Here is a 27,998-nt window from a genome sequence, read left to right on the forward strand (position 1 = left end):
TAATTTAGTTCCATATACGCCGACAGTCTGGCAAAACTTTGATATTTCGACGTTGCAAACTTATAAAGTGTGTGTTGAAATGTTGAAACCGATATCGCTTGAAGTCCTGGTAGAACCTTTCGAGTGCTTCTCCGACGACACACCGATCATGCGCTTGCGAGATGGGCTGCCGCGAGGTTGCTTACTTTTCTATTGTTGTCTCCTTCGCACGTAGCTCGGCCGTAGCACGTCGGCCGGCGCAACATCCTTGTTGGCTAGAGTCGTACTCTATAGGTTCATTACCCGTATACAGTTATCCCGTCGTGAAACTGAGCATAATTTCGTTGCACCGTAAAGTTCGATCTGGCTGCCAGACCGAACCTACGGACATTTTCACGGTCAAAAAATAATAATAATAATAATAATAATAACAATAAAGAAAAACAAACAACAGCAGTGCGTTCGGAAAGCTATTTTCGACGTACCATCTGGCTACCGTCTCGGTAAACGAAGGAAAACAGCACGGTGGTGGACGGAACTCGCTTCAATGTTAGGAGCAATTAAACCCTCTAACATCGCACTTCTCTTGTATGGCGCTACAAAGTAGGATATGAGCTTGTTGAAACTTCCCAGTCGGGCTTTCTTCACTGATGACGGATTCCGGAAGGAGAGACATCCTTTTCGGTTATCGCTTCTCGAGCGAGGAACCTGCGAAAGCTGTCATATCCGTTGCAGTTTTTGTTGGACTTCACCGTGTATATAGTGCTCTCCGGATTAGTGATGCCTTTTCTGGTTGATCCGTATCATCGGAGGTAAGTGGGATTTACAATTGCGTATTTGGGGAGTGGCGTTTTCGGGCTAGACCCCGATTCCGCCCTCCCTCCCCCCGAACGAACCGCCGATTCGGGTTAAGCCAGATTTCTCCCCGAGTTCTGGTCACTATGAAATCCACAAGTGACGTTTCCACTGAGGACGAACAAACGTGGCCACATGCAACACATGGAAGAATGGATCACTTACGGTCCCAGAAGTACACCAATGTGTGTCAGCACTGTCTATGCCTTTGGAAAGTAACGCTTGTAAGTCATCCCTCCCTCCCCTGAAAAAAGAGAGAGAAGGCAAAAAATAGAAACACCCGGTAACACCCGAACGCACAATTATTTATTTATTTATTTATTTATTATGTAAATACCTCAAATTACCCGGATGGGGCGTTACATGAGGGAGGGAGTTACAGAACAAAAAGGAAAAGAACGAGATAAACAACAAACAAGGAAAAAGAAAAACGCGCGCATATTTATAGCTAGACACACTCATTAATAACAAGCAAGATTAACGCGTATATACATCACACTGCTAGGCACACTGATAAACAAAGAACAAGATAAACGCGATATTTGCAGCTAGACACACACGTAAAAGGATGGATGAACACATACACTCTTAAAAATGAACTTCACCGCATAGCACGCTCCTAGCCAACCATTATCTCGAACGATATCGTTATCTGCCCTGATTTGTTGAAAACAGGGGGCGTACGCCTTTTCTGTGACAATTATGAACAGCATAAGTGTCACAGAAATGGCGTACGCCCCTCGTTTTCAACAAATCAGGGCAGATAACGATATCATTCGAGTTGATGGTTGGCTAGGAGCGTGCTATGCGGCGAAGTTCATTTTTAAGAGTGTAGATACCTAGAGTGAGACATAATGAATAGTTGAATACACGTAAAATAATGTGCATGAACAGTAACTTAAATCTGGAGAAAAGTGCAAAAGTTTGCAAGCACGTTTGAAAGCAGTTATATCATGAGTGATGTCTAGCGACAATGGAAGACTGTTCCATTCGGTGGTGCCATCGAGGGAAAAAAAAAAATGGCACGATTTCTCCCCGAATAAGATATTTAAATGCCGGATCGGATTAAATGCCGGATTAAATGCCGGATTAAATGCAGCCGGATTAAATGCCCCCGAATCGGAGAACGGTATCTAACCCGAAAAATTCACTCCCTATGTATTTTCCAGTTCAATGACGCATTTAAGCGGAGACTGCTGAGAGCGAGAGCGAGGTTTTAAAGGTACTATAAAGCAGTCGAAGTGCAACCTCATGTTTTGTGTGCCCCGAATTGTGTACGTCTCCGGGAGTAAAATGCCGCAAAATATTCTCACGCAGACGTTATAGCTCCCGAAAAAATGCAAATTTAAATCTACTGGCAACACTGTGGCGAAGCGGACCATGGAGGTAAGAAACTAAGGAGAGGGCTATAAGATCGGAGGGCCGTGGGACCCCTCTAGTGGTCGCTCCTGGCAATACCACGCCCATCTAGTTGCCCGGTCACGTGATCCCCACATGTTCCGGCGTTATGGCGGTCTGCTCGGAGGATTGGAAGTTTAGCAAACCTCATCTTCAACAAACGTCTTACCTTCAAGGAGTCCATTCGCACAATACTTTGAAGGTTATGGGTTGTTTCAACATTTGCCGCGTGATAAATCACAACAAAAGTTGAGCAAAACAGAAGAGAAGGCAGGCAATGTCACGATGACGTACGTACGTCTTCTAGCGATTTAGTGATCCATTGCTTCCACACTGAGATGATCTATCTTGTGTTTCAACGGGTGTAATAACTTCTAAGATGTTATGAAAGCGGAAACAAGTTATTCGGCCGCAGCTCGTCTCTGTATTCAGGTAAGATACGCCGCGGACATGGAGGACGCCATGTTTTATGACGTCTTGCCGTGACGTTTATGGGTCACGTGTGTGGGCAACTAACCACAATGCCATGCGCGGGTCACAGCACGCTCGCTTGCATTGGGAGAGGCGCTTAGGGCATCTCCTTAGTTTCTTACCTCCATGAAGCGGACCGACGAAACGCCAACTCCGCCAAGTACGGCGGCGAAAATGTCTCATGCGCACGACTCTGGGCCAAACAGAGCGACGTACGATAGCAGCGCCACGGTGCTGAAACAAGGCCCAGGTATAGCCGTTTAGCTACTGAGTGCAAGATTCGGCTTTTGTTTATTTTCTTTCGCACAAATTACATTTTCTCAAAAGGTAGTATTTGCAAATCCCAACAGGAAAGCCATATGTTTATCGGTCTCCTTGTTTACAGGGTTGCTTGACAAATTGAGGACTTCTTCCCACCAGGCGTCGCCACGACATTCTTGACTGCTTTTTTATTTACCAATTAGAAATACATAGAGTAAACTCCTGCGCATATTACTTGTTGTGCTGAACCTTTGAGTCTAGCACTCTCACGTCATGCTGATTGCATAAGTTCGACCTCGACTGCTTTATAGTACCTTTAAGCGGAGAGCGTGCTGAAAGAGTGGCAACTTGTCACTTTGCCTTTTCTTGAGTAACCAAGTTGCAGGTAACGACATGCTTCTTTTCGAAAACGGGATTTTTACAGCAACCTCCACTCTGGAGGACTGCGAGTGGAAGGTTGGAGACAAATGATAAGGGCTGGCTCATAACGTTACGTATTGTTGAGGAAATTGTCAATTGAGTAAGTAAGGCAACGGGGAAGGAGGAAAAATATTTCGGGAGGGGTTCTATGGGAACCTTACATAAGGGAGGAGGACTTTACATTTATTTCCATTTTTGTCCAAAAGCACCTGCCGCAGGTACGGTTTCGGGTGTTGGAACCCGCAACCCCCCCCCCCCCCCCTCGGCTTCGCTACTGAGGTAAGGCTATAGGGGGTATAGTGAAATCCCGCAGCCTCATAAGCACCTACCTATAAAGAAGGGTTGACAGATAACGACTCACTAATTATTATCACCGCGTGCGTAACGGAAAACGATGAAGAATACTGAGACTCTCCGCAAGCGAATACTGATAAAAACCAGGGATAATTGCTCTGAAGGCAATAGTGTGGGCAGGTTGGTACATCACGATTGGGAAAAAAAAAACAGCATCTAACAACTCGCAAGGGAATATCTCGCTAGAAAAGACTACACTTGTGCATTGTTTGGCAAGCAAATAAATCGCTTTATTTACATCAATCATCAATGTTAGGACCTGATGCAAATATAAATATAAACAAGAATCCACCTTACAAACTATTCCTATATATATAAATGCAGATAGACTCTTTTTGTACCTTATCACAGTACAGCTTCAAGATTAACGGACTGTACAGGATCAGCAATTTTAAAATATCTCAAGTGGGGACTCATATAAAGCTTCGATAATAGACCGGACAATCAGGGCTCCAAAGATAAAATAGTTCAGAAAAATCAGAATAATTTGTTGCCATTGTGATGTGTACTACTATGTACACTTCATGAATGTTACCTCATTGCATTGCCGTCATAGTGTGAGCACTAGAACAGGCAGCTTTCCAGGTCGCTCTTTTCGTGTTTTTCCGTGATGCTTATTTATTTTTTTTTATTATTTTTTTATTTTTTCATTAGCAAACATGACCACGGTGAAACACAAGCAGCAGAGCACAGGCTGAGACAGCTACAACACAACTGCTTGCTCGCAAATGATATATTTATTAGCAGACTCTGGAAAGTACACACACACACACACATGTTGCTAACAAATGGCAATTTAGCCAACAGAATCACAAACAAGAAGATAGTGTTATAGACTTTCTCCGCCTCTCCTCATTCTATTTCACAGGCAGCCGTAGTATCACGCTGAGTCGTCCTCTTTCGAAATAATGCATCTCGGACAGAAGTAAGTCCAACAGTGGACAGCTTAGACATGCACCTATCTTGGATTTCTCTGACCACTTGTTGTTTAAACGCAGCCTTGACCTCGGTGTTCTGGAAATTTAGGGAGCATCCAGAGTCCCTATACAATGTGTTGCCAAGTTTCTCAGGGCCATCAAAAGTCTGTCCTTTGCTGCCTGTGTTTCACTATGGCTCTCGGATGCAGACTACACCATTTCAGCACAGTAACAAAACACAGATTTGTAAATAGCATCTGTTGATTGCACTGTACACGCACCCCCATATAAAGAACCATGGGGGATACTACATCTTGTGTGATGTCGTCAGTAACACAAGACAGCTAGATTTGAAACCACTCTTACTTCGTTGTAGTAGCTTTTGTGTGCAGCTACGCCTGCTACCTAATTCCTGTCCATCAGATAATTTAAATCATATGTTTCATCCGAGCGTGTGTCCTTAGGGTTGCTCACCACTGCGAAAAAAATAAATTAATTTAATGACGAGAAATGGAAAGTCATGTTTACTTTACAATGAATTTGCACAACAGAGAGAAGATGGTTGAGAACATCTGAATTTTAATGAGAAGAGACTTTCAACGGGAGAAGGCCGCACTTCTTGAGGTCTAACAAGAAGTTTAAAGAAAAATATATATAACACACGTTGTAAGGTAGTGAGCAAGAAGAGCTAGGTTTGTTACAAACATACAAATAAAGATACAAACATATATGATACAATAAAAAATGGTGTACTACTCCATCAAATTCAAACAGATACGGGATGAGTTGTGTTGCATAACACATGAAGGACCACGGCGGCCAGGTCACTATTTGGCACAAAAGGCACTCACGGGAGACACATTCAGGGAAACATATGTTTGTAAATCAAACGTCGCCATTCCAGTACTGGACAACTGTTTCGGCCTTCTTGGGTCTCATCAGCAGTACGCAGGGAGGCAACATTTGAGCGGATTGCGTCAGAAGGTCACGTGACACGTGATTCCCCCTGTCAGGGTGAGGTAACTCACCACTGAAAGCCCAGTGCAAAGTCAGTGAAGCATACCAGGGAAAAAAATTGCCGAAGCTCTTTGACTGCACTAGGTTACTATAGCTGCACGTATAGCATACGAGGTAAATTTACCCAGGTAGCGAAAGCGAGGAAAAAAAAACCAAATCTGTCCCGGCAACCCTGTCATCTCCGTGACTCGAGCGATTCTGGGTGTTGGTGGCACAGGTACGGTCGTAAACAAAAAATATTTACGACGCGCGCATGGGTCTTGTGTAAAGTAATAGTTTATTCAAAATTCAAGTATAGGAAAATCTATCTGCTGCACCACTAGTACACATATACGAAATCATCTACCACCTGGGTACGTTTCCGTATCCTGCTCCACTGCGCATGTGTAGCAGTACGCTCGCTTGTCCGTGCCACGACCTACTCTATACTAGAGACCTGGACAGCTGGCGATCCCCTATGGGAGAGACGGGTCACGGGTTAGTTACGTTAGTGACCGCTGCAAGCGCCACATAGCATTATTGGGGAGAGGGAATCACCCTTGCCACCGCCTTTAGTCTGCTACGCAGGGATACACAGGCTGTTGCTAAGCACGCGCTATTATCTCTCTTATGCTGCTTCGTCGTTGTCAACACAGCCTACCATACATCGCCGCGGTTTCGACAAGTCACGTGGTAACGAATAGTGCGAGCTGGCGCCAAATCCCATAGCCAAGCGGCGATTGCCAGAACTACTACCCCGGTGCTGGGAGCATTGCGGATGTCCAGGTCTCTAGTATAGTAGTAGGTCATGGTCCGTGCATTCTTTTATCCGTGCCGTGTACCCGTGCATTCTAATGCGGAGTTCGTACACTTTTTGGATTAAACAGGAAGCGACGTTCACATTTCGAAGCTGTAGGCCAAGATTAACACGTGTGAACAGATGAGTGCTATGCATCCCGTGTTGCTGGCCCCGAGAAAAAAAAAAGTTTGTTTGTTTGTTTGTTTGTTAAGTTTCGTCATGGCAAGACCGGCCATGATAGCGTGAGTGCTAGCGAATCAGCTGTGCACCAACGATGCCATGTTTTTTGCAACGGACCCATTATGACCACTCGTTGAAGAAATACAAACAGCTAATCACTATACGTGTACGTGTAGGTCTAGGTTAGGAATGGACATTAAGTGAAACTTCCTGTTTGTTTGTGGTTATCACGTACCCTTCGTCAAAACCTGTGATAACTCTATGTATTTCGAACTGATATGTGTCATTAAACCTGATGTGATTTATTCTTCTCTGTTCTCGTCTGGTATTGCTGTCCTGGGTGACTAGCATTGTTCGGTAAGGAAAAGGGGAAGGGTATACAGCGCAAACGAAGTACGCGAATGCAAACGTGCCATGGCTAATTATGCACTACTTATTATTCATGCTGCTGACGTCATGTGTGACGTCATTTATTTACAAGAGTAGTAGTCCGCGCAACGGATGGATGGCGCTGACAGTCTCTATCATGGCGCCATCTGAAGACGCAGGGCCCTATGGGAGTTTCGCTACCTGTTTATATATACCTTGTAGCATATGCTTGTAAGTCCAACGTCGCCATGCCAGTACTGGACAGCTGTTTCGACCCTCTTGTGCCTCATCAGCAGTACGCAGGCAGGCAACCTTTGAGCAGATGGCGTCAGGAGGTCACGTAACACGTGATTCCTCCCGTCAGGGTAAGCTAACCCACCACTGAAAGCCCAGTGCAAAGCCAGTGAAATATTCTAGGCAAAAAATAGCCGGAGTTCTTTGACTGCACGTCTAGCATATGTTTGTAAGTCAAACGTCGCCACGCCAGTACAGTACAGTTGTTTGGGAAAAATGTATTCAGTGGGTGGCGTAATTACAGGTGGTACGAAGACATGGCTTTTAAAACTACTGTGGTAATGAACTTGTGTGAGCTTGCTAATGAACTTGGTAGACCGAAACTACTACTATAGCAAAAAAATCAATAAGTCGCAAGAAAGCCACGTTTAAATGTGACTTCTCATATTGGAACTTTTTTTTTGTAATTCTTTGCGTGCTACTAGCTGTATGACATTGTTCTACTCCATTCAACAGGTAGCCCTATCTTTTCGGTAGCCCTTTCTAAAGGTGGCTACGGGGCTCTTCCATCTTCTGTAGCCTGAGGGCCGGAGTTGCTGTCGGAGAGCACGTGGTGTCTCTATACAAAGCAAGTGCGAACTAATTCAGTCGTAATAACGATAAACGATGCTTTATTGCAACTTCCACACACACAATCGGGGGAAGTGCTTGACAAGGGCATACCCCTTTACCCCTTGATCGTCGCGACGGCATGCAGCAAATGAACAAGATAATCTATTTAGTACGAAATATGGAACGCTATTTGACATAAGAATAGACCTTTAAAACACAACTATGACAGAATACTACAATGGCATTGTCTACAAAATAGCGAGAAAGTGGGAGGAGAGGTCGTTGATATGCACCTTCTGGGTAAGAAAACTGTTTAAACCGTACGGAAGGGTGTAAGACAGGGACTGATGGCCGTAGTGAGTCCTAAACCTGGGTATTGTCCATTTGTCACAGTGACGAGTACGCTGCGACAAGTGTCGTAACGCAAACAAGGATAACATAACATTATTATTTTGTGTGTGGCAACTAGAAAAGACTTGAACATATGATAGTTGTAAATACTTGTTATCTTCATTACCTTGAGAGTAGTAAACAAAGGCTGTGTCTTTGTGCATCGTAAGGCACATCGGCTTTTATACGAACCGCCCGTTTCTGTAGGGTCAATAAACAAGTTATGGCTCTCAAACTTCCAGTGCCCCAGACAATAAATGGCAATTGCGCGAGACAGAGTCGAGCCACATGGCTTTTTTGCTCTGATTTCCAACACCGTGTGAAATAAATTTATCTGTCTGTCTGTCTGTCTGTCTGTCTGTCTGTCTATCTATCTATCTATCTATCTATCTATCTATCTATCTATCTATCTATCTATCTATCTATCTATCTATCTATCTATCTATCTGTCTGTCTGTCTGTCTCTCTGTCTGTCTGTCTGTCTGTCTGTCTGTCTGTCTGTCTGTCTATCTATCTATCTATCTATCTATCTATCTATCTATCTATCTATCTATCTATCTATCTATCTATCTATCTATCTATCTATCTATCTATCTATCTGTCTATCTGTCTGTCCGTCTGTCTGTCTGTCTGTCTGTCTGTCTGTCTGCCTGTCTGTCTGTCTGTCTGTCAATCAATCAATCAATCAATCAATCATCAGAAGAAATTAGTGAATTGTATACAAGTGATTTCACCCTCAAAGCCAAGACATGACGCAGACGGTTCAAAAGTCCTATCGATATTGATATATTGAGCTTTACATGGGATATGTGGCACTCCCTGGATAGGTCGGAGGGAAAATACACACCAAGCACCTTAACAAGCTTTACCATTTCAATCAGATCATGGCCCAGATTTCTACCGACTAAGTTAGTTACTACTTTGTTTCTTGTTGTTGTTGTTTTTTTGCTTATATAATACAACTTTCGTTTTGTTAGTATTTATAACTAAATGTTTAATTGTTACCCAGTGACTTATCGCCTGAAGGACGGCGCTTGCCCTACGAGTTACTCCTTCAAATGTGGCACCAGCGAAAAATATAGCAGTATCACCTGCATAAATAAAAAAAAAAACATAGCGTGGGATGCCATATTAAGAATATCGTCAATGTACAGGTTAAACAACAGGGGCCCTAGGATGCTGCCCTGCGGAACACCGGTCAGGATTTTCAGAGCGATATCCCTCTATTGAATCATATTGCTCGCATGACATAACAACCACATTCTGCGCAGTATTACGACATTGACTTTCAGACGATGCAACTCTTGGGATGAAGCCTTTTCTTTTCTTTCCGTGGTGGAGTAGGAACGCGAATGAATACAGGAAAGCGACTAAAGACGTGACCTCATTTGTGTGTACCACTAATACAAAGAAGCCACCCGTGACCTTCGTGAAAGGGGGTGGGAGAAATATGTTTATTGAGAAAAAAAAACAAGGAAAAGTTAGTCAGGCAAAGGCCGACTTGCTATTCCTTTCGTAAAGAGGAACGGAAAAGGAAAGGGGACGAAAAGATAGGAAGAAAACGACAAAGAGGAAGGAAAACGAAAAAAAAGAGAGAAAACGAAAAAAGAAAGAAACGAAAAAAAAGAAAGAAACGAAAAAAAAGGAAAGAAACGAAAAAAAGGAAAGAAACGAAAAAGAGGAAAGAAAACGAAAAAAAGAGAGAAAACGAAAGAAAGGGAAAAAACGAAAAAAGGAAAAAACAAAAAAAGAAAAAAGAAAGAAACAAAAAAAGGAAAGAGAACGAAATACACACACACATACACACAGACAGATACACAAAAGGGCCTTAGAAGCTGGTCGAGAGACCGGTTGCACGGAGGGGGGGGGGGAATATGTTTATTAAGAAAAAGAAAGGAAAGGTCAGCCAGACGAAGGTCGGCTTGCTATTCCAAACAAAAAAGGCAAAAGAAGGGGAAGGAAAGAAAAGGGGACGAAAAGAAAAATAAGAAAAGAAAAGCTCACGGAGAAAGCTCAAGAGGGCAGTCGTAACCGCCCCCTGATTCGTGAAGGCATATGGCTTTGTGAAACGGCGACGTTCTCCGCCCGCGCTGTTTCGGTTTCACTATGTCAACCAACATCATGATTACGTCACAGTGACGTTTCTTCCGTAGAAGTCTATTACGGGCCCCTGGAATGAGTCCCGCCCTGGTCCCCCTCCTCGATTCCCCTGGTGCTAGCAGCTGTCCAGCCTTGTGTCGGGCGTGCCCCTGAAGAGGCCCCGTGCTCCGTCCCCGGCCGATACCTCCTCTCGCCAGCCCTGTTGATGATACGACCATAGCCGTTCTCCATCAAAGAACGGCACGAAATGTACTCCGTCAATCCTAACAGAGTTACTCCGCAAAAGAAATAAGAAATTGGCTCTGTATATGGTGAAGACAACCACTTAGTCTGCTACCAATTTCTGCCATATTGAAGCCAACGCGCAGCTCACGATGCACTGACAAAGGGGTAGCCATACACTTAGCTACGAACTACACTTTCGAATTGAGTAAATAAACAGCAGATGAGCTCTTAAAAAGTCGATGAACTCGGAACACAGCATTCACGCACGGTGAGCGTGGGCTTCAAAATGGATGGCATTGCGGCGTTCGCTTCTGCAAATGGCGACTCCACCCTATACACAGAGTGAACTGTCAGTCACGCAGCCTTTGAGAATTTTTTATGCAGCGCCAGCAGGTACCGCTTATAGCGTTTTAATAGTTTCAGTGTCGACACAAAGTTTTGGTGTCGAACATGAAGTCGAACTAGCGCCCTGCACGAGCCCCTGCACCGTCCCGCGCTTTTATTTTTCTGTGTGTTCCTGGCAGGCCGAGCCCTGGTCGACAAAATATGCCAGCACCGCGGGCTGACATATGTTTGCGAGAGTGTGACTCGGCCGCGTCACGCAGCTCACTCCACACAATGCAGGGCTATCAATTCATGCGGTCATTATTGTGAAGGGCCTCATTGTTCCATTTCCCGTCTCACCATCAGCACCGGGGGAGAGTATCGCCGAGGACAATGAAATTCCCCATTTATCATCCTCAAAATAAAGTTGTTGTTCATCACGTGCTTGCGTCATTCCTGTGCATATATTTGCAAAAACAAGCCGATGACTTTGCATTATGCGTATGATTCGACCCTCAAGAACCGTGTCAAAACCACTTCACATTGCTCCTGACACGCCAGATATTTCACAATCACGATCGCAACGCTTGAAGAGAGGGGTGGGGATTGTGAGAAGGAGTTTGTCGACAGCATCCTCTAGCTCCACAAAAACTTGTAGCGTAAAGGACTGCTTATATATACCCCGGCGTAACTTCGATGACCGAGCACGCGCATCGAGGAACCTGGCGTTGGCTACCGGCGGAGTGTTCGTACTGGAGCAACAGAGAACGAGCACGCTGCACGAGCTAAAGCTGTCTGCCGTTCGAGTATAAGAAAGCCTTTTACGCGCTTGCTCGCGTGCGTTCTCGGAGTTAATTCGGTCTCGTGCTGTTATCGTGTCCGTTACCGTTACCGAGTATCCGCACGAGCGGCTTTATCTGGCGAGATGTCGGCAAAGGAGAGCGAGGAGAAAAGCACCCGCCAACGAGATATTGCGCGGAAGAAATGCCAAGCGCGTCGGAACGACGTCCGAAGCGACGATGGAGAAGTTCCTCAAAAACGGGACGAAGGACGGCGCTGAACGCAGCGCAGCTAGCAGACACAGTTTCTCTCCGGAGAAATTCTGTGGAACCCGCTCAAGATCTCTCGGCGGCAGGTGAATGCACGAGAAGATGTGACGTTGCTCACGTGCACCGAATGAACTATGACGCCGCTCCTGTCGCCTTCGCGCCTGCGCCGAGATCTCGCCTGAAAAAATCGCTCGTGCGGATACCCGGTTGAGCCAGTTCTTGTATGTTTGTAGCCTCGCCTTTTCTGCTGATCAATGTATTCGTAAATTTGTTTGATAAGTGCTAGAAACGCGGAAGTCACGACTAGGCCGGGATCTATTCGCTGAGTCAACGGGCCGGACTGCTATCTCCTCAGTGGACCACCGGTCCGGGCCGCGTAAAAAGAGGAAGCCCTGGGACGGGGCATGGTCTTTTTCGAATGGGCACGGGTTCGGGTCGGCCACGAAAAGCCCGGCCTGTGCAGAGCCTGTGCAGAAAGCCCGGCCTGTGCAACTTCGGCTCTAAGTTGGACACCACCACAGTGCAAATGCTCCTGAAATGTTCGTGCTAAGCAAATAAAAAATAAGCACGATTACAATGACAACGAAACGTTGCCTGCAGAAATCAAATTTCCTGTTCTATTCTCTTTCTTTTCAGCAGCATGCCAAGATTACTATCCTACTGGTGTGCCATTGCCGGGATCGCAGCCTTTTGCTTCTCTACAAGGTTCATGTCGAGGGCCCAAGAAGACGGTAAGCGATTAGGCTTCCACTTGAATACCGGTTGCTTCTGGAGCTGGTAACGCGGACAAGGAAGAGATAAACGCACAAACAAAACGAACAACACACAACGTTTCACTAACGTTATCCGTTTGTTCTTGCAACAAGTACTCTCGAAGAAGCCATGAAGGCTCCCAAAAATTTGAGTGGAGATTTAGCTGTAAATACGAGAGAAACGTGTTAGGATCCACACACACGTCAGCGGCAGGGACGGCGACCGATAACGGCAAGGCAACGTGCCGCGGTCGCTTGTCGCCGTTGTTGACACTCTCTCTTTTCCCGCCGTGGTCGCCTAAATTCCCGAACAATACCGGTTGTTTATTATCATATCTTGTTCCCTTCCTTCTCTTCCATGGCTATGCACGGCACGCGCCGGCACTTTTCATGCGCAAACACACATTGGTCGATGGTGAGTGGGCGCGGTCACGGCACGGCATAAGTTTCCCCGATGAGGGCCCAGAAGTCGGCCCAGGACGCACATTTCCCCAGGGCGTCAGTCGTGACGTTGCCCACATACGTGAGGCCGACAACGGCAAGCCCTTTCACCACCACCACCACCACCACCACCACCCTATGAGCTCGTGCACCTCGCCGCATCCCCATCCTTCGGCCTCCTCTGTCCTCCATCCGTCCGTCCTTCCTTTGTGTTTTGTTTTGCTATGCGTTTTCTTTTTTTTTCTTTGCTATAGTCGTGACGACGCCCACTTCTGTGTGGCCAACAACGGCGAGCCTATCCTGCCGTCACCCCCCCCCCCCCCCCGCACGGCATAAGTTGAGCATGTCTCAACTTTCTTTTGCCGTGCCGCGGAGGCTGCATCACAACGGCGAGGAAACGGCGTGATTTGCCGTGCCGTCCACGGTCGCCGTCCGCTGTTGCCGTATGTGTGAACCAGCTTTTAAGCGTCTTTTCCGGTGCATACTTGACTTGACGGTATGCACTTCCGGTCCAAACCCAAATTCCCGTTGTCCACTTCCGGTCTAACCTGACTTCTGGTTGTCCACCTCCTGTCTATACTTGACTTCCGGTTCGACACTTTCGATTACTCTTTGTAAGTCCATTTAATGATCCTTTAGTTAGCCCCAATTACTTTCAATTACCCTTTCATTACTGAAGGTAGGTTACATGAGGTAACCTCGAATTTCTTTTGGTTCACTTTAATTACGTTTACTTTCTTTAATTTCTCTCAATTCCCCTTTAATTGACGTTAATTACGTTTAATTTAATTTAATTACCTCCGGCAACCTTACTTTCAGTAATCTTTCATTTCATTTAATCTGTCTCTTAATTACATATATTTTACATTCATTAGCTTTATAATCAACTTTATTGCTTTAATTGCCTTTAATTACCTCTAATTAGCTTCAATTACTATTACCTCTTACTTCCCTTCGACTACTTCAACTTCAAATTATTTGCCTCCATTTACATTTACCCTCTTATACCCCCTTACGCTTGTCCACCTACACCGCTGTTGTGATTTAGGCTTCGCCATCTCATACGTATAGACGCATACACTTTTTGCATTTTGACACTCCTAATGCTAACGCATTAAAAGAATTTCATTTTTTGGCCACAGTATAGACGACCCCTGTTGTCATCATGTATTTCTCTCTCTCTCTCTTTACAAACATCTGACGTCACGACAAGACCTGGTTCGAGTTAGTGTGCTGTGGTGAGCAAGCAGCGGGAAAAACGCGTCGGCTGATAGGCTGATAAAGCTGAGAGTGCCCACTAGCATCCTTTGCACGGCGGCGTTACATAGTGAATGACGTAGAGGCACAGGTCGTCAATTGCGCGGCAGGTAACGTGTGCCCTTGCGCAAAAAAGATAATCCTGAGTGACGAGTGTGGACACACCCCGAGCGATGTTCACGTCACCATGTCACGCCGTGACGCCAAGAGTCCGCCACAACTAGTGCCACGCTGTGTCCACGGCGGACGAATTTTCAGCGGAAATTGAGACATCGCCGGTTGCTGTGGTGATCCTACGTCGCATGGACCCGATTACGTCATGACTACTCGTCACTGCTTTTTCTGGACATTTTTCTGAATTTAATTGCGCAGTGAGAACAGGAGAAGAGTGCAATGAAAAACACCGTGCATAGAGACCCATGAATATAATGGGATTTGCCTAGGATTCTCATCTGGGGGGGATGGGGTTAAGATTTCGCGAGGAAGTGTCAAAGGTGTCTACTGTTTTCTCTCGAGTACTTTTTTGTCTCTTTTATAGGTATTTTGGTCTTTTTGGCACGTATTTTGGGGGCGCTGGAAAACCTTTTTTTTAAGGGGGGGGGGGAGGCGGAGAGAGGACATTATAAGGGGACGTTTGGGGTTGCTAGCAAAACCCCTGCAATGCGCGATGAATGAAGCTCGGTTTCGATCAATACTAAGTATAATTTCATTGTTCCTTTAAAGAAGCCGTCATCCGCCGTCCCACGCAAAAGAAAGCTTTCTCTTGTGTGGCACTTCTAAGGGGCCCATTTTTTTTTTTTTTTTTTTTAATCATCATCATCATCATCTAAGGGGCCTTCTTGGAGCGAATTTTGTGAAACATTTTGTCAAACGTGATTTCCGCGGTGTACAAAGGGGACAGCAGCTACGGCGGCTGAAATCCCGGGAACTTACATATAGTTGTATAGTTAGCACGCCTTTGACCTCCATATACTACACGGAGCTCTATTAAGAAACAAGCATGCTCACTGGTCATAGCGCACGAGCTTAACCAACGTATTGCTAGCATGTTCAAGACCCGTGTTCAATATAACAACGATGTAGTCCGTCAACAGGCTGCTCCGCCGAAAAAACTACATCGCACTACTTGTATTTAAAGACTTGTTTCCCGGCACAGGTTCTTTTTTTTTAAATCGCTTTTAAAGCACTACTTGCCGAGATGTGTATAACGAAGTGGCTATAGGTATTGCAACCAATAGGAACAAGATCCGTACGGTGGGGCTTAGACATGCCGTTCTTAGGTCGTTAATTCACGACTAGAGGTGTAAAGGCGATAATAAGTGAAAGCAGTGCTGCAACTGACACCTAGATTAGAGTATTGATGTAAAAGTACCGATAGCCGACTTTCGATGGTATTATCGATAGTGTGAAAACTACGGATCGTTGAGTATCGACAGTAGTATCGATAGTTTTACGATACTTAACTATCGACTGTAATGTTCTGTTACTATTGACAGTAGATACTCCAACAAATTTTCATAAAACGAGGAGGGTTTTACTTATGTCATTGGATTACTGGACGGGGCTGCTACTAAGAAACCAATTTTTCGCTCAGTTAGGGGACTAATTAAGAGAGATATTATAATCAACTTTTTAATTGTTGACTTCAGGGAGCATTTGCAGTATTAAAGCTTGATCACCACATGAACCGCTCGAACCACTGATGAAGCACTACAGTAACCGTAGCGCGCGCTATGGACCGAAGTATTTCACCTCGGCCACCACCTGAACACAGCGTCCTTCGGCCATGGTCCAACGTGCCCAAATACTTTCGCACAGACCCTGACAGATAACCTCAACTCCACGACAAAGGAAGTCACAATAGCTGCTAGTTACAGAAAGGCCCACGTCAAGTACGAACTGCTCCGGATGGTACAGCGACAAGCTGAACGACGGTACCGACGCACTGGAGAGTACCAGCACTGGCTCGAGGCAAAAATCATCAAGGAGAAGACCAAACGGCACCTGCAAAAGCTTGCCAAGCACTCATGGCAGGAAATGTGCAGTGCGCTTTTGCCATCGACCAGCTGCAGCAAGCTCTGGACCATAGTCACGAGCCTCAAGAACCACGCAACGCAAGCAGCAGCTTTACGCACCATCGCAATGAAAAGAAATGCGCCGGAGACCGACATGGCTGCCGAGTTCTTGGCCAAACTGAACCAGCCATCAACTGCCCCCTATCCAGTCCTCTCTATCACCAGTCGCTGTGAAATGCCCTAGTAGAGGTACAGCCGAGTGCAAGCAGTAGCGCGGAGGAACTAGACATTGAATTTACACTGCAAGAACTGGATCTTGGAAGTACCTCGCCAACCTGGGCCCAACAGCAAAGCAGTCCCTCCAGGTGTCTACAGAGGGTGTCTTCTTACTGTCGCTCTCTTCCTCGAAGAAAGTGCCCTGGACCTGTCCGTGGATAAGACGGTTTACCTGCCGTTCACATGGAAAAGCCTCAGGGACTTCAAATTCTGCATTGCAGGAAGAGAGGTCAAGCGGTAACCAGACACAAGTTCCTCGGAATCACGATCACGAGAGACCTCAACTAGAAGCAACATATCAAACGCCTCGTTGGCAGGACAAACAATTATGTCAACATCATGAGAATGATAGCAGGTCATCGCTGGGGCCACGAAAAGGAACTCCAAACTGTTCACTGTGGTCTGGTCAAGCAAACCATTGCCCACAGTATACCTCACCTGCACAACCTATCTGCAACACAGGAAGCAAATCTGCAACGCGCCTTCAGCCTGAGCCTACGGGTGGTCCTTGGAGTCCCCAAAACAGCCCGAACAGGTCTTAATGGAGGCCAGAGAACCCCCGATCCAAGCGCTGCGAAAACAGGAGACGGAAAGACACCTTATCAGACTCCTTACCAAGCACACCACTCACCCTCTTGTGGAAAAGCTCAAGAAGAGACACAAGACATCATGGCATAAAGCCCTAAAGTATGTGGAGAAGACACTCCCCAAAAGGCCGGATTCAAAAGAAAGCAGACACCCCAACCGAGGCTCTTGGGACACTCTCCTTAACCGACTTGGAAGAACACTACCCAGGTTCCACACAGATCCACACCGATGGCTCCTGTGGTAACGGCAGATCGTTGAGCGCTTTTGTCGTCGGTAATACAGCCAAAGGCTATAGGCTGAGCCATGCCACATCGTCCACAACAGCATACATCCACGCCCTACTGAAGGCCTTCTGGCACATACAAAATTCCCCAGCGTACAACTGAGTCATCTGCTCTGACTCGAAGGCTGCCCTCAAGACCCTTCAAAGATAGGACCCAATTGACATTCTCGCATACAAAATCTCGAAGGCAAACACCTCTGCTACAGCCAAATGCCACATCATACGGGTGCAGTGGGTACCATCACACTGTGGATTCCCGGGAACGAAGTAGCAGACCAAACAGCCAAAGACGCCCTCACCAAAACCAGGCTCTCGGCAGTCCCCTTCGGGAAATCAGATACGACCGCTTTCCTCAGGAAAAACACCACAAGGCGGGCCCGCAGAGCATGGAAACAGTCCCTTCGACCAGAGGACTACCTCTCCTTCATCGACCCTGAAGCTATACAGCTTTCATCCCCTATGACACCAGCCGACCCATTAAGACGGCAATCCACCGAGCACGACTTGGAACCATGTTCACGGCCACTACCCCACACAAGCTGGGAGCATTCACCACAAGGTTGTGCAAGAGGTCAAAAACCTCCTTCCTCTTCCTCCTCTCCGGATGTTTTTGAATATATAGAGCTTTGGAAAATTAAAATTTTTGCTGTGTTCGAGAATTCCTTGTTGTGTCGTCCTTCTTCCCTCCCTGTCTCGGGTTCCGCCCTCTCATCATGCAACTTGTCAGCGCCCTGTCACTTCTTTTGAGCGTCATACTGAACACAAACCGCTCCCTTGATGCCGAATACAACATTCGCAATCATTTTGTGAGTAATTACAGTCGGACCTCGTTTTATGAACCCTCGATATACGAATTCCCCCAACTTACGAACGGCTCCACAGGGAACCAAACTGTTTCCGTGTATTTTGACCTCGTTTTACGAACCCTCGATATCCGAACTATGAACGGATTATTAGGGAACGGACTCAAAGTAGCTAAGCCATTCTGACCTCGATATACGAACGGGAGTTTTCAACGTACAGAGGACCAGGCCAATGGACCGGAGGATAATGAAAGTTCCTCAGTACATGCTGCGAAGGTCAAACATACAATGTCCCAACGTCGCTACGTTCCACAAACATGATTCACCATTTCGTGAAATAATAATTCGGGCGTTTACAGCCGAACGGTTGTGTGTTTGGACCAGGTCTCCGAGATGGAAACATCTTGCCGTTCCAAGAGAAGGCGTTCAGTTCTGACAGCCGGTGACAAGCGTAATATTTGCCGTTGGAAACAGTCTCATCCGCGCGCGATACGGTACTTTGAGGACCGGGTGGATCAGTCAAGTGTCAGACTTCTGTCATCTCTTCTAAACAGGATAGACCCCGCAGAAAGTATGGTGCAAAGCACAATTACGCGGTATTTTCAAAATAAAACTTATTCAAATTAATTTCCCGTGTTTTTGTGAGGTATTTGTGCACTGCACTCCTCGGACCTCGATTTACGAATACCTCGATTTACGAACGACTTTTTGAGAAACGAAGGGTGTTCGTAAAGCGAGGTTTGACTGTAATTCGTAAATGATGACAATATGAAACCGAAACCAAAATGCAAAACAGCGGTTCGCTCGGAGGAAGATGCTGTGACGTCACGCAGTATTGTCGTCTGCTACGAAGCTTGCATTCTTCCATGCCGGATGACGTCAGCAGTGTTGCTTTCAGCGCCCTCTTGCTTCACAGAGGCGAAGCCCTCACTTCGTAATCATTCATTCGAATAACATCTGCGCACTTTGGGAACGCAATATTTCGTATGTATGTTCCTGACACCCCAAGGGTTACTGCCATGCCACAATCTTTGTAGTGATTTTGCTGCGGAGTCCCACTTTAAAGCACTATGTGCTTTTCTAAACGACAGCGGCATAGCGAGCCGCTACTAACACTAGCATCACGTGAACCACGTCTCCTTTCACCCATGTGAATTGAATCTGCAGGCGTCTGAACGGGCAGCCATGCACCTGCTCCAACACAAACTCAGATACCAACCAACCACCTCGACCGCCCGCAGAAACAGAAAGTCATCGCCAAAAGAGTGACGGTGACGTCGATATCTCCACGTTCACTTGACGTCACAGAAAAACGTCATGCGCAATGTTCGCAAACCCTTATCGCGGTATGTTTCTCGATTGTGTTTTTCTATTTCCTTCCTTTCGTTCCTTCATGTGTTCGTAGTCGCGTGTCGTATCAGTAATTTCATCCTGCCGGACACAGCTCTTGCCCTTCCCCGGTACGAAAAGCGCTGATATGAAGTGGTTATGCGCAAAGGTCTTCGCAAGCAAAAAAGAAAAGCAAAACAAAGATCGTGAAACATTACGTTTTTCTGTGACGCTAAGTGAGGGCGGAGACATCGACGTCACCATCGCTCTTTTTCCGACCACCTGAGGTGCGCCGAGCTTAAATAATTGGGTCTGCGGCGTGCGCTGCGATTAATTTCGTGCTTGGTGAGTGAAGATCGGGCTGGAGGGGTGTGAAGATCATGTGAATGGCCCATAAAAGGATATTTGACAGGCCTACGATCATTTCCAGTTTGTTTTCCTCTGTACTAAACATTGGTCCTTCCCCCAGGCCGTCAGTTGTGACGTTGCCCACCTCCCTGAGGCCAACAACGATGAACCCTTTCACCACCACCACCCACCATGGGGAGCGCGTGGTGTCGATCGTGGACAAGATGGCGACGATTTGCACGCGCTTTTACGCAGTCGCTCGCAGCGCGCCAAGCGGGAAGGCACATATTTTGTGTGCCACCCACAAACGCTCTTCTGTTGCGAGCCGACCACGTGCTCTTCCGTCAACACAGAAAGCGCCGGTATGTACAGCCCATCTGCGCCAAACGTCGCGAGTGCTCGCGCGAGATCTTCTCTGTTGTTTCTTTAGTTTCCAGGTGTTTCTTTAGTTTCCAAATGCTCCTATTTGGAGCATAGGCAGCTGTCACAACAATACATTACACTATACCTAAAAGGATCTTCTGCTAGATTTCATTAGGTTGACCAAATCCTGCTCTGATGACGTTTTAACAGGCTCCTCTCCATACTTTTTTTTTTCTCATGTACACACTGCCATTTTTTGCCATGTAGATCTGTAGATCTGTAGATCAGTCACTTAGACTTTTCCCCTTTTCTAGAAACAAAAAATGACTGCACTCTTTGGCGCATTGTCAAAAGCGTATGAAATCCGATAGCGTTACTATATTATATTACAACAGACGAATGACGACGACAACATCTCGGATTCAAAGAAGCGTATTTTCGGGAGCTTTACCAGATCGGCAGCACTCTACGCTTTGGGAACGATACGATGAAGGGAGCTGTCAAATCAAACCTCGGCAACGTCAATGTGGTGTAAGCCACTTCAGAGAAATCAGGCCATTGCCTCATTTCCGAAATGAAGCTGGACGTTCAGCTTCATTTCAATGGTTGCAAACACTATTGCTTCGACTTCAATGCTACAGCATTAGACTTGTATATGTGCCAGGAAAGCAACCGACTGTGGCTGATGCACTATCAAGGGCACCAAACCCAACATCCAAGGTGGAAACAGCGGACACTGATCCAGGACTTGCAGTGTCAAGTATTGTTCAAGCATCACCAACCAAGCTGAAGCAGATACAAGAAGCAACAAGTCAGGATCCACTTCTGCAGCTACTAACCAAGCACGTTCAACAAGGATGGCCAGATCGTCTTTCTAGATGTTCATCCTGTGGCAAGACCATACTTTCACATAAGGAGTGAACTGTACGTGACATTTGCTATGGACAACTAGTCATTCCAGCGACTCAAAAAGCTGATGTTCTTCAGAAATTTCAGCAGGCACATCGTGGCATCGTGGCGTGTAAAGGGTTAGCAACCCGAAGTGTTTACTGGTCTATACGCTCAAGAAGGACGTCGCAGCTCTTATTTCCAGCTGTAACATTTGTCAATCCAACCAAAGAGCTGACCCCCAGCAGCCATTGCTTGACTAAAACCTCCCAACCCGACCATGGGGAAAATTGGCTGTTGATTTTTCCACATGGCACTTACATCCTTGTTGTTGATTACTTTTCAAAGTATGTGGAAGTGACCCAAGCAGCACAATGTACCGAAAGTCGAGTGCAATGAGGGTGGACGTGTAGGTGGAATGCTTTGAACAGACTGGTGAGACTAAAGAACATTGATAAGACACATACCGTCCACCCCTATTGCACTCGACTTTCAGTGCATTGTGCTGCTTGGGGAAACATATGGAAACAACAACAGCGGCATCTATCATACCGGTTCGAAAAGACATTTTTGCTCGTTTTGGAATCCCCAATGTGCTTGTGCCTGACCGTGCACCGCCATTTGAGTCTGAGGAAGTCTTTTTTGAGGAAGTTTGAGGAAGTCTCTGAGAGAGTCTGAGGAAGGAGGAAGTCTGGTAAGCATTTTTGCAAGAATGGGGCATTGTTCACAAACCAGCATCACCGCTGTGCCTCAGGTCCAATGATCAGGTGGAACGAACAATACAGACAATTAAAAGCATGTTGGTCAAGTCATACAGGCGATGGCAAGGACCTGTCTGTGGTCCTACTCAACTACCGTGCCACCCCAACTATTGGAGCACATTCACCTGCTGAATTGCCGATGGGCTGGAAACTCAGAACATTCATCCCGACCTTGTCACAAAACCTGAAACCTCTGTTTCCCACTGATGCTCACGAGAAATTTCTCAAACGCAGACAGAGAGCACAGCACAAGTATGGAGATGTCCACACTCGCACAGTTCCACCATTTGTGAAGCACCAACCTCCACATGCACCAGTAAATGTGACACGTTCAGAAAGTATCATCCGTCCACCCGCCAGGTGCCAGGACTGATCAGTCTTATGTACCCTCTAGATTAACCCTTAGTTACAGTCGAAAAGGGGCGTGTTATGTACAATCACTAGCGCCCTCTACTCACCCGCAATAAACATGTCAGGCTTGGTTAGCTGACATTAGTCTCCAGTGAGCGCACGGCAGCTGCATGTTTGTTGCTCGTGGCTGGGAGCCACCCGTCTTCCACCAACATAACCATGTCCAGTTGCCACCAGTCCAGCTTGAACTGGTACCACTTTATGTCCAGTTGCCACCCGCCCAGCTTGTGACTGGTACCACTTCACTTTCCAGGTGCCGCTAGCCCAGCTTGAACTGGTACCACTTGAGGTTCCAGCTGCAACCAGTTTGGTCCCACTTGGGTCCAGATCATGACCAGGCAACTGGGAACAAAGTGGTACCACTTGACTTCACAGTTCATTTTTTCTTTTTCTCTTTTCTTTCTTTTTTTTTGCCTGGGTACAGATATGATTGTCTACAACTCCTGTTGCACAATAGTAAACATTTGTGCACAAGAATATCAATTTATTTGCGAGAACGATGCCTCATATACATCACTTTTCCTCGGAATGCGAGATAATAACGCAGTATGTAAACGATAAACCGTGAACCGTGAAAAACTTTTGAGTTGCACTGCAATGCGTGCATGATGCAATGGATCACGCATATCCAAATGTCCACCACATGTTTAAATATTTGTTGGTAGCAACAGCTTTTTGTTTGTATGTCATTTCGCTGTCTCTGTGTTTTTGCCTTTACACAATGGTTAGCAAAACGTTTTGACATGTGCAATGTTGCATCAGTGTTACCTTTCTGTATCGCTCACTTGTGTTCTCTTTGTTGATGAACGCAGACGCCGTGATGATAGAGGAGCGCCCGCGTACATTCGAGGAGGCGCGACAGTTTTGCGGTCACCAGCATTACCTCATGACTTTGGCTTTCCGAAGTGACGTTGAAACGGCAGTGCGCCTGCATGAAGGTGGGCACTTTCAGTCTTCCTTTCCTACACTCTAAAGACAAAACTTCACCGCATAGCACGCTCTTACACTCTTAAAAATGAACATCACCTCATAGCATGCTCTTAGCCAACCATCATCACGAATGATATCGTTATCTGCCCTGATTGGTTGAAAACGGGAGGCGCACGCCTCTTCTGTGACAATTATGAACAGCATAAGTGTCACAAAAAAGGCGTACGCCTCCTGTTTTCAACCAATCAGGGCAGATAACGATATCATTCGCGATGATGGTTGGCCAGGAGCGTGCTATGCGGTGAAGTTCATTTTTAAGAGTGAAGCTAACGATAATCTCGGATGGTATCGTTATCTGCCCTGATTTTGTTGAAAACGGGAGGCGTACGCCTTTTTTGTGACACTTATGCTGTTCATAATTGTCACAAAAAAGGCGTACGCCCCCGTCTTCAACAAACCAAGGCAGGTAACGAAATCATTCCAGATGTTGGTTGGCTAGGAGCGTGCTATGCGGTGAAGTTCATTTTTAAAAGGGTACACTTTTGTGCCACCACATTTGCTCGCATAATTAATGCACCCCAAACTTTTACACCTAAAGGTTAACGCTCTGTGCAGGTACCACTGCCTTGGAAATTAGGTAACGGAGATAGATAGCACAAACACCCACACCAACTCAAAACTGGCCAAATGTTTTATAACTTCAGAATAATGTTTGAACATGGTGAAGAGAGAGAAGGATGGAACCATGATAGTCAGTTTGGTAACGCACTCTGGGATGCTACCCACCAGTGCTGTTTCGATCGCTATGTGCGTCCAAGTCGGCGATATTTGATAATGCACTATCGTCACGTGTACTCATTGAAACTGCACTCGTGCCTCTCCGCAATCTCTTCTTTCTTGACGATGTGTGAGCATTAGTCTCAATCATAGATTGAGAAGTTACGCGTCAAAAAGAGCTCGTTACAAGTTAATTTACCGTGTGCAAAATATAACTAAGTTAATAACGAAGTTCTTCAGCATGAGATGTAACTGGCAGTTACTGAGTTACTTAAAAAAAGAAAGAGTTACTTCCGAGTTAGCACAAAATAGCATTACGCAGGTGCAGCACGCGTGAGTAGTTGAGTTAGACCTTGAGTTGCCTGCAGAGGAGTGCAACACGCTTAGATCGTTTTCGCTTATGTCCAACGATAGACGTCCCTCTGTGTGTAAACAAATTGCGTCATAGTGTTCGACAGCGCCACAAATTTGGTAGAATTTAACTACGCTCTTAGAAATGAACTTCATCACATAGCACACTCCTAGCCAACCATCCTCCCGAATGACAACGTTCCCGCCCCTGATTTGTTGAAAACGAGAGGCGGAGCCTATCCTGTGCCGTGCATAATCAGCACATAATAGCTCCACCTCCCGTTTTCAACAAATCTAGGGCGAGAACGTTGTCATTCGAGATGATGGTTGGCTAGGAGCGTGCTATGTGGTGAAGTTCATTTTTAAGAGTGCACGGCGCCAGCATGTGGCGAGTGCCCATTTTCTTCGCGTAATTCGCGCAACCCCCTCAATACGCTCTGCAAGTAACCAAGCGTTCTGCGCATATCTCCTCTCCCGGTTACTCCACTCGGGAAGCCCCATTGGCTAAGGTGGCGCCCTCCCTCTTCCCTCTCCCTGCCTCCTCTCATGCGCAGAGACGCACTTGCACCGCGTATTTCGCTACACCTTTGGGGTTAAAGGGTGCATTAATTCTGACAGTAAATACAGTACTTCGGCGTGCGATAGGAATCCGTCGTCGCTCTTTGTGTTGTTTTAGGGTGTTCTTGAATGTTTCGTGGCTTTCTGTGTTGCCTTCAAAGCATCTTTCTATAACCAGCTTCAGATGAGCCCGTTTTCTGGTTGAATATGAAAGTGCTCGGTGGATTCTACCACTGGCTGGACCCTATGCCAGGCCTCGTCCTGTAAGCATTTCTTTCTTATCTATTCTATACCTAGTGCATAATATCTTGCAGTTATCCCAATCGGTACTTTGGGATGGGCTTAACATTGATAAGGACAAGTATGCTTCATTGTTCGATAAGCGCCCCACACGTAATGCCCATAGTTTTCACATGAAACCGTATAACTGCACATTGGACGCTTTTCAATTCTCTTTTTACCCGAGAACGATTGATGAGTGGAATAGCGTGTCAGACGATGTTGTGTCCGCACGTACCGTTGGACAATTCTTAGCGAGAGTTGAGGCTCAATTCTTATGAACGATGTGCGTTGTTCTTGTTATTTGTACCGCTCGCCCCCCCCCCAGGCCCCAGGAGGTGGCCACTAGTATCTGTAAATAAATAAAAAATAATCAACCAGGTGTTCAACCAATGTCCCCCTGCTAAAATAATTCATAAACAGGCAGTGCTATTGAAAATTTTTCGTTTCAGTGATCTTCCCTGGAAGCCAGGAACTGATTGGTGAGACGTTCATTTCTATACGCTCATTAATTAAATAAAACTCCTAACTTTAAAAGTTTTCTTCAGATGCTTTCGAAACCTCTCTTTTACTGGGGCATTCGACGAATATTTCAGAAAATTACACGTCGACACTGAGAGATTTTTTTTTTCTTTTGGAAACCTAATTGGTTTCGGTTTAAATATTGCTTGCGCGGAGCAGTGTACCAATGCGCGTTCAGCTCTCTGGCTTTCATTTACGTGTTCATCTAGTTCACACGCGGGAAGGAAGAAAAGGAGCAGGGAAGGACTAGGGAAGAGGGAAGCGTCTCTTGTGGCTGTTCCTAATGTTCCGTCACCCTCATGTGGAAACAAGGCAGAAGAAGACGTAATTGACGGTCGGATAGCTGACCGAAAGAGCGCATTGGCATGCTGCTCAGTGCAAAGAATATGTAACAACAACAACAACAATAAATGATGAATATGTAAACCGAACTCATATATACATGACATTCTCGGGTAAACATAAACGAGCTCCCGTCACAGCTTCCGGTGCCACGAAGACTTCCGCTCCTTTGGCGACTAAAGACGCTCGGAATCAGCCACCATTCAGAGAACGTTGTCATTCGGGATTATGGTTGGCTTGGAGCGTGCTATGTGCCGAAGTTCATTGTTAAGAGTGTGGTTTTTAATCAGATATACAGGATGTTTCAAAAAACGTGTCATTCGGACTTTATAAAAAAACGGGGCGACGGAAAAATACGGGGTAAACGGCATTTGTGTGGCAACTGAATTTGCCACCTTTCAGAAATATTTTCATTTCATGTTAGTTAAAAGAAATTGAATTTCTTTAATTGGACTCCAAAATTTCCAAAGTCAACCTAACTTTTTTTTTTTTTTCAGAATTAGAGAGCCCGTAGCGGACTTAGTCAGACCCACCAAGAAATCCGCTCAATATTGCTAATGGAACTGCCCAAAAAAAGTTCTGAAATCGAGGCTTCAAAGTTTCGGGTATTCAACTGCACTCTTAAAAATGAACTTCACCGCATAGCACGCTCCTAGCCAACCATCAACTCGAATAATATCGCTATGTGCTCTAATTTGTTCAAAACGGTAGGCGTACGCCTTTTTTGTGACACTGATGCTCATAAGTGTCACAAAAATGGCGTACGTCCCTTGTTTTTCAGCAAATCATAGCAGATAACGATATCATTCGAGATGATGGTTGGCTAGGGGCGTGCTATGCGGTGAAGTTCATTTCTAAGAGTGTGCGCACCAAATCAGTCGCAAGGATGCGTGGAGAGGAGGACATGCTCCTGCCCCCATGACAGATAGAAGGTCGAAAAAAAAAAGAGTGCGGGAAAAAAGAGGCGGAATCATTTTTGTGCCGCTTATCAACGTATGGTGGAATGTCACTCGCCTTGTTATCGGCGCCTCTCGTGCTACACGCCGGTCCGGCGATAAATTGTTCTAGCTTCATGGGGGCATGAGCATGTCCTCCTCTCCACGCATCTTTGGGACTGGTTTGGTGCGCTGAACATCCGAAACTTTGAAGCCTCAATTTCGGGACTTTTGGGGGGCAGTTCCGTTTGCAATATTGAGCGGATTTCTTGGTGGATCTGATTAAGTTCGCTACACTCTTAAAAATGAACTTCGCCACATAGCACGCTCCTAGCCAACCATCACCCCGAATGACAACGTTCTCGCCCTAGATTTGTTCAAAACGAGAGGAGGAGCCTATTTTGTGCCGTGCATCATGGCACAAAATAGGCTCCTCCTCCTGTTTTCAACAAATCAGGGGCGAGAACGTTGTCATTCGGGATTATGGTTGGCTAGGAGCGTGCTATGTGGCGAAGTTCATTTTTAAGAGTGTACACTCTTAAAAATGAACTTCACCGCATAGCACGCTCCTAGCCAACCATCATCTCGAATGATATCATTATCTGCCCTGATTTGTTGAAAACGACAGGCGTACGCCTTTTTGTGACACTTATGCTGTTCATAATTGTCACAGAAATGGCGTACGCCTCCCGTTTTCAACAAATAAGGGCATATAACGATATCATTCGAGATGATTGTTGGCTAGGAGCGTGCTATGCGGTGAAGTTCATTTTTAAGAGTGTACGGGCTCTCTAATTCTGTAAAAAAAAACAAAAAAAACGTTACGTTGACTTGGGAAATTTTGAAGTTGAATTAA

General features: G+C 45.9%; 1 protein-coding gene across 1 annotated transcript in view; it reads left to right on the plus strand.

Moving 5' to 3' along the window:
• Nucleotides 1-726: 726 nt before the first annotated feature.
• LOC135368170 (uncharacterized) overlaps nucleotides 727-27,998 on the plus strand; it is an 84,033-nt gene continuing 56,761 nt past the window's right edge. The window contains exons 1-5 of the mRNA XM_064601293.1: nucleotides 727-791; nucleotides 12,570-12,664; nucleotides 23,261-23,386; nucleotides 25,243-25,327; nucleotides 25,796-25,825. Coding sequence (XP_064457363.1) covers nucleotides 760-791; nucleotides 12,570-12,664; nucleotides 23,261-23,386; nucleotides 25,243-25,327; nucleotides 25,796-25,825 — 368 coding nt within the window. The 5' untranslated portion in view covers nucleotides 727-759. The remainder of the gene's footprint in view (nucleotides 792-12,569; nucleotides 12,665-23,260; nucleotides 23,387-25,242; nucleotides 25,328-25,795; nucleotides 25,826-27,998) is intronic.

Source organism: Ornithodoros turicata, chromosome 9, assembly GCF_037126465.1.
Source record: "Ornithodoros turicata isolate Travis chromosome 9, ASM3712646v1, whole genome shotgun sequence".
Classification (NCBI taxonomy): domain Eukaryota; kingdom Metazoa; phylum Arthropoda; class Arachnida; order Ixodida; family Argasidae; genus Ornithodoros; species Ornithodoros turicata.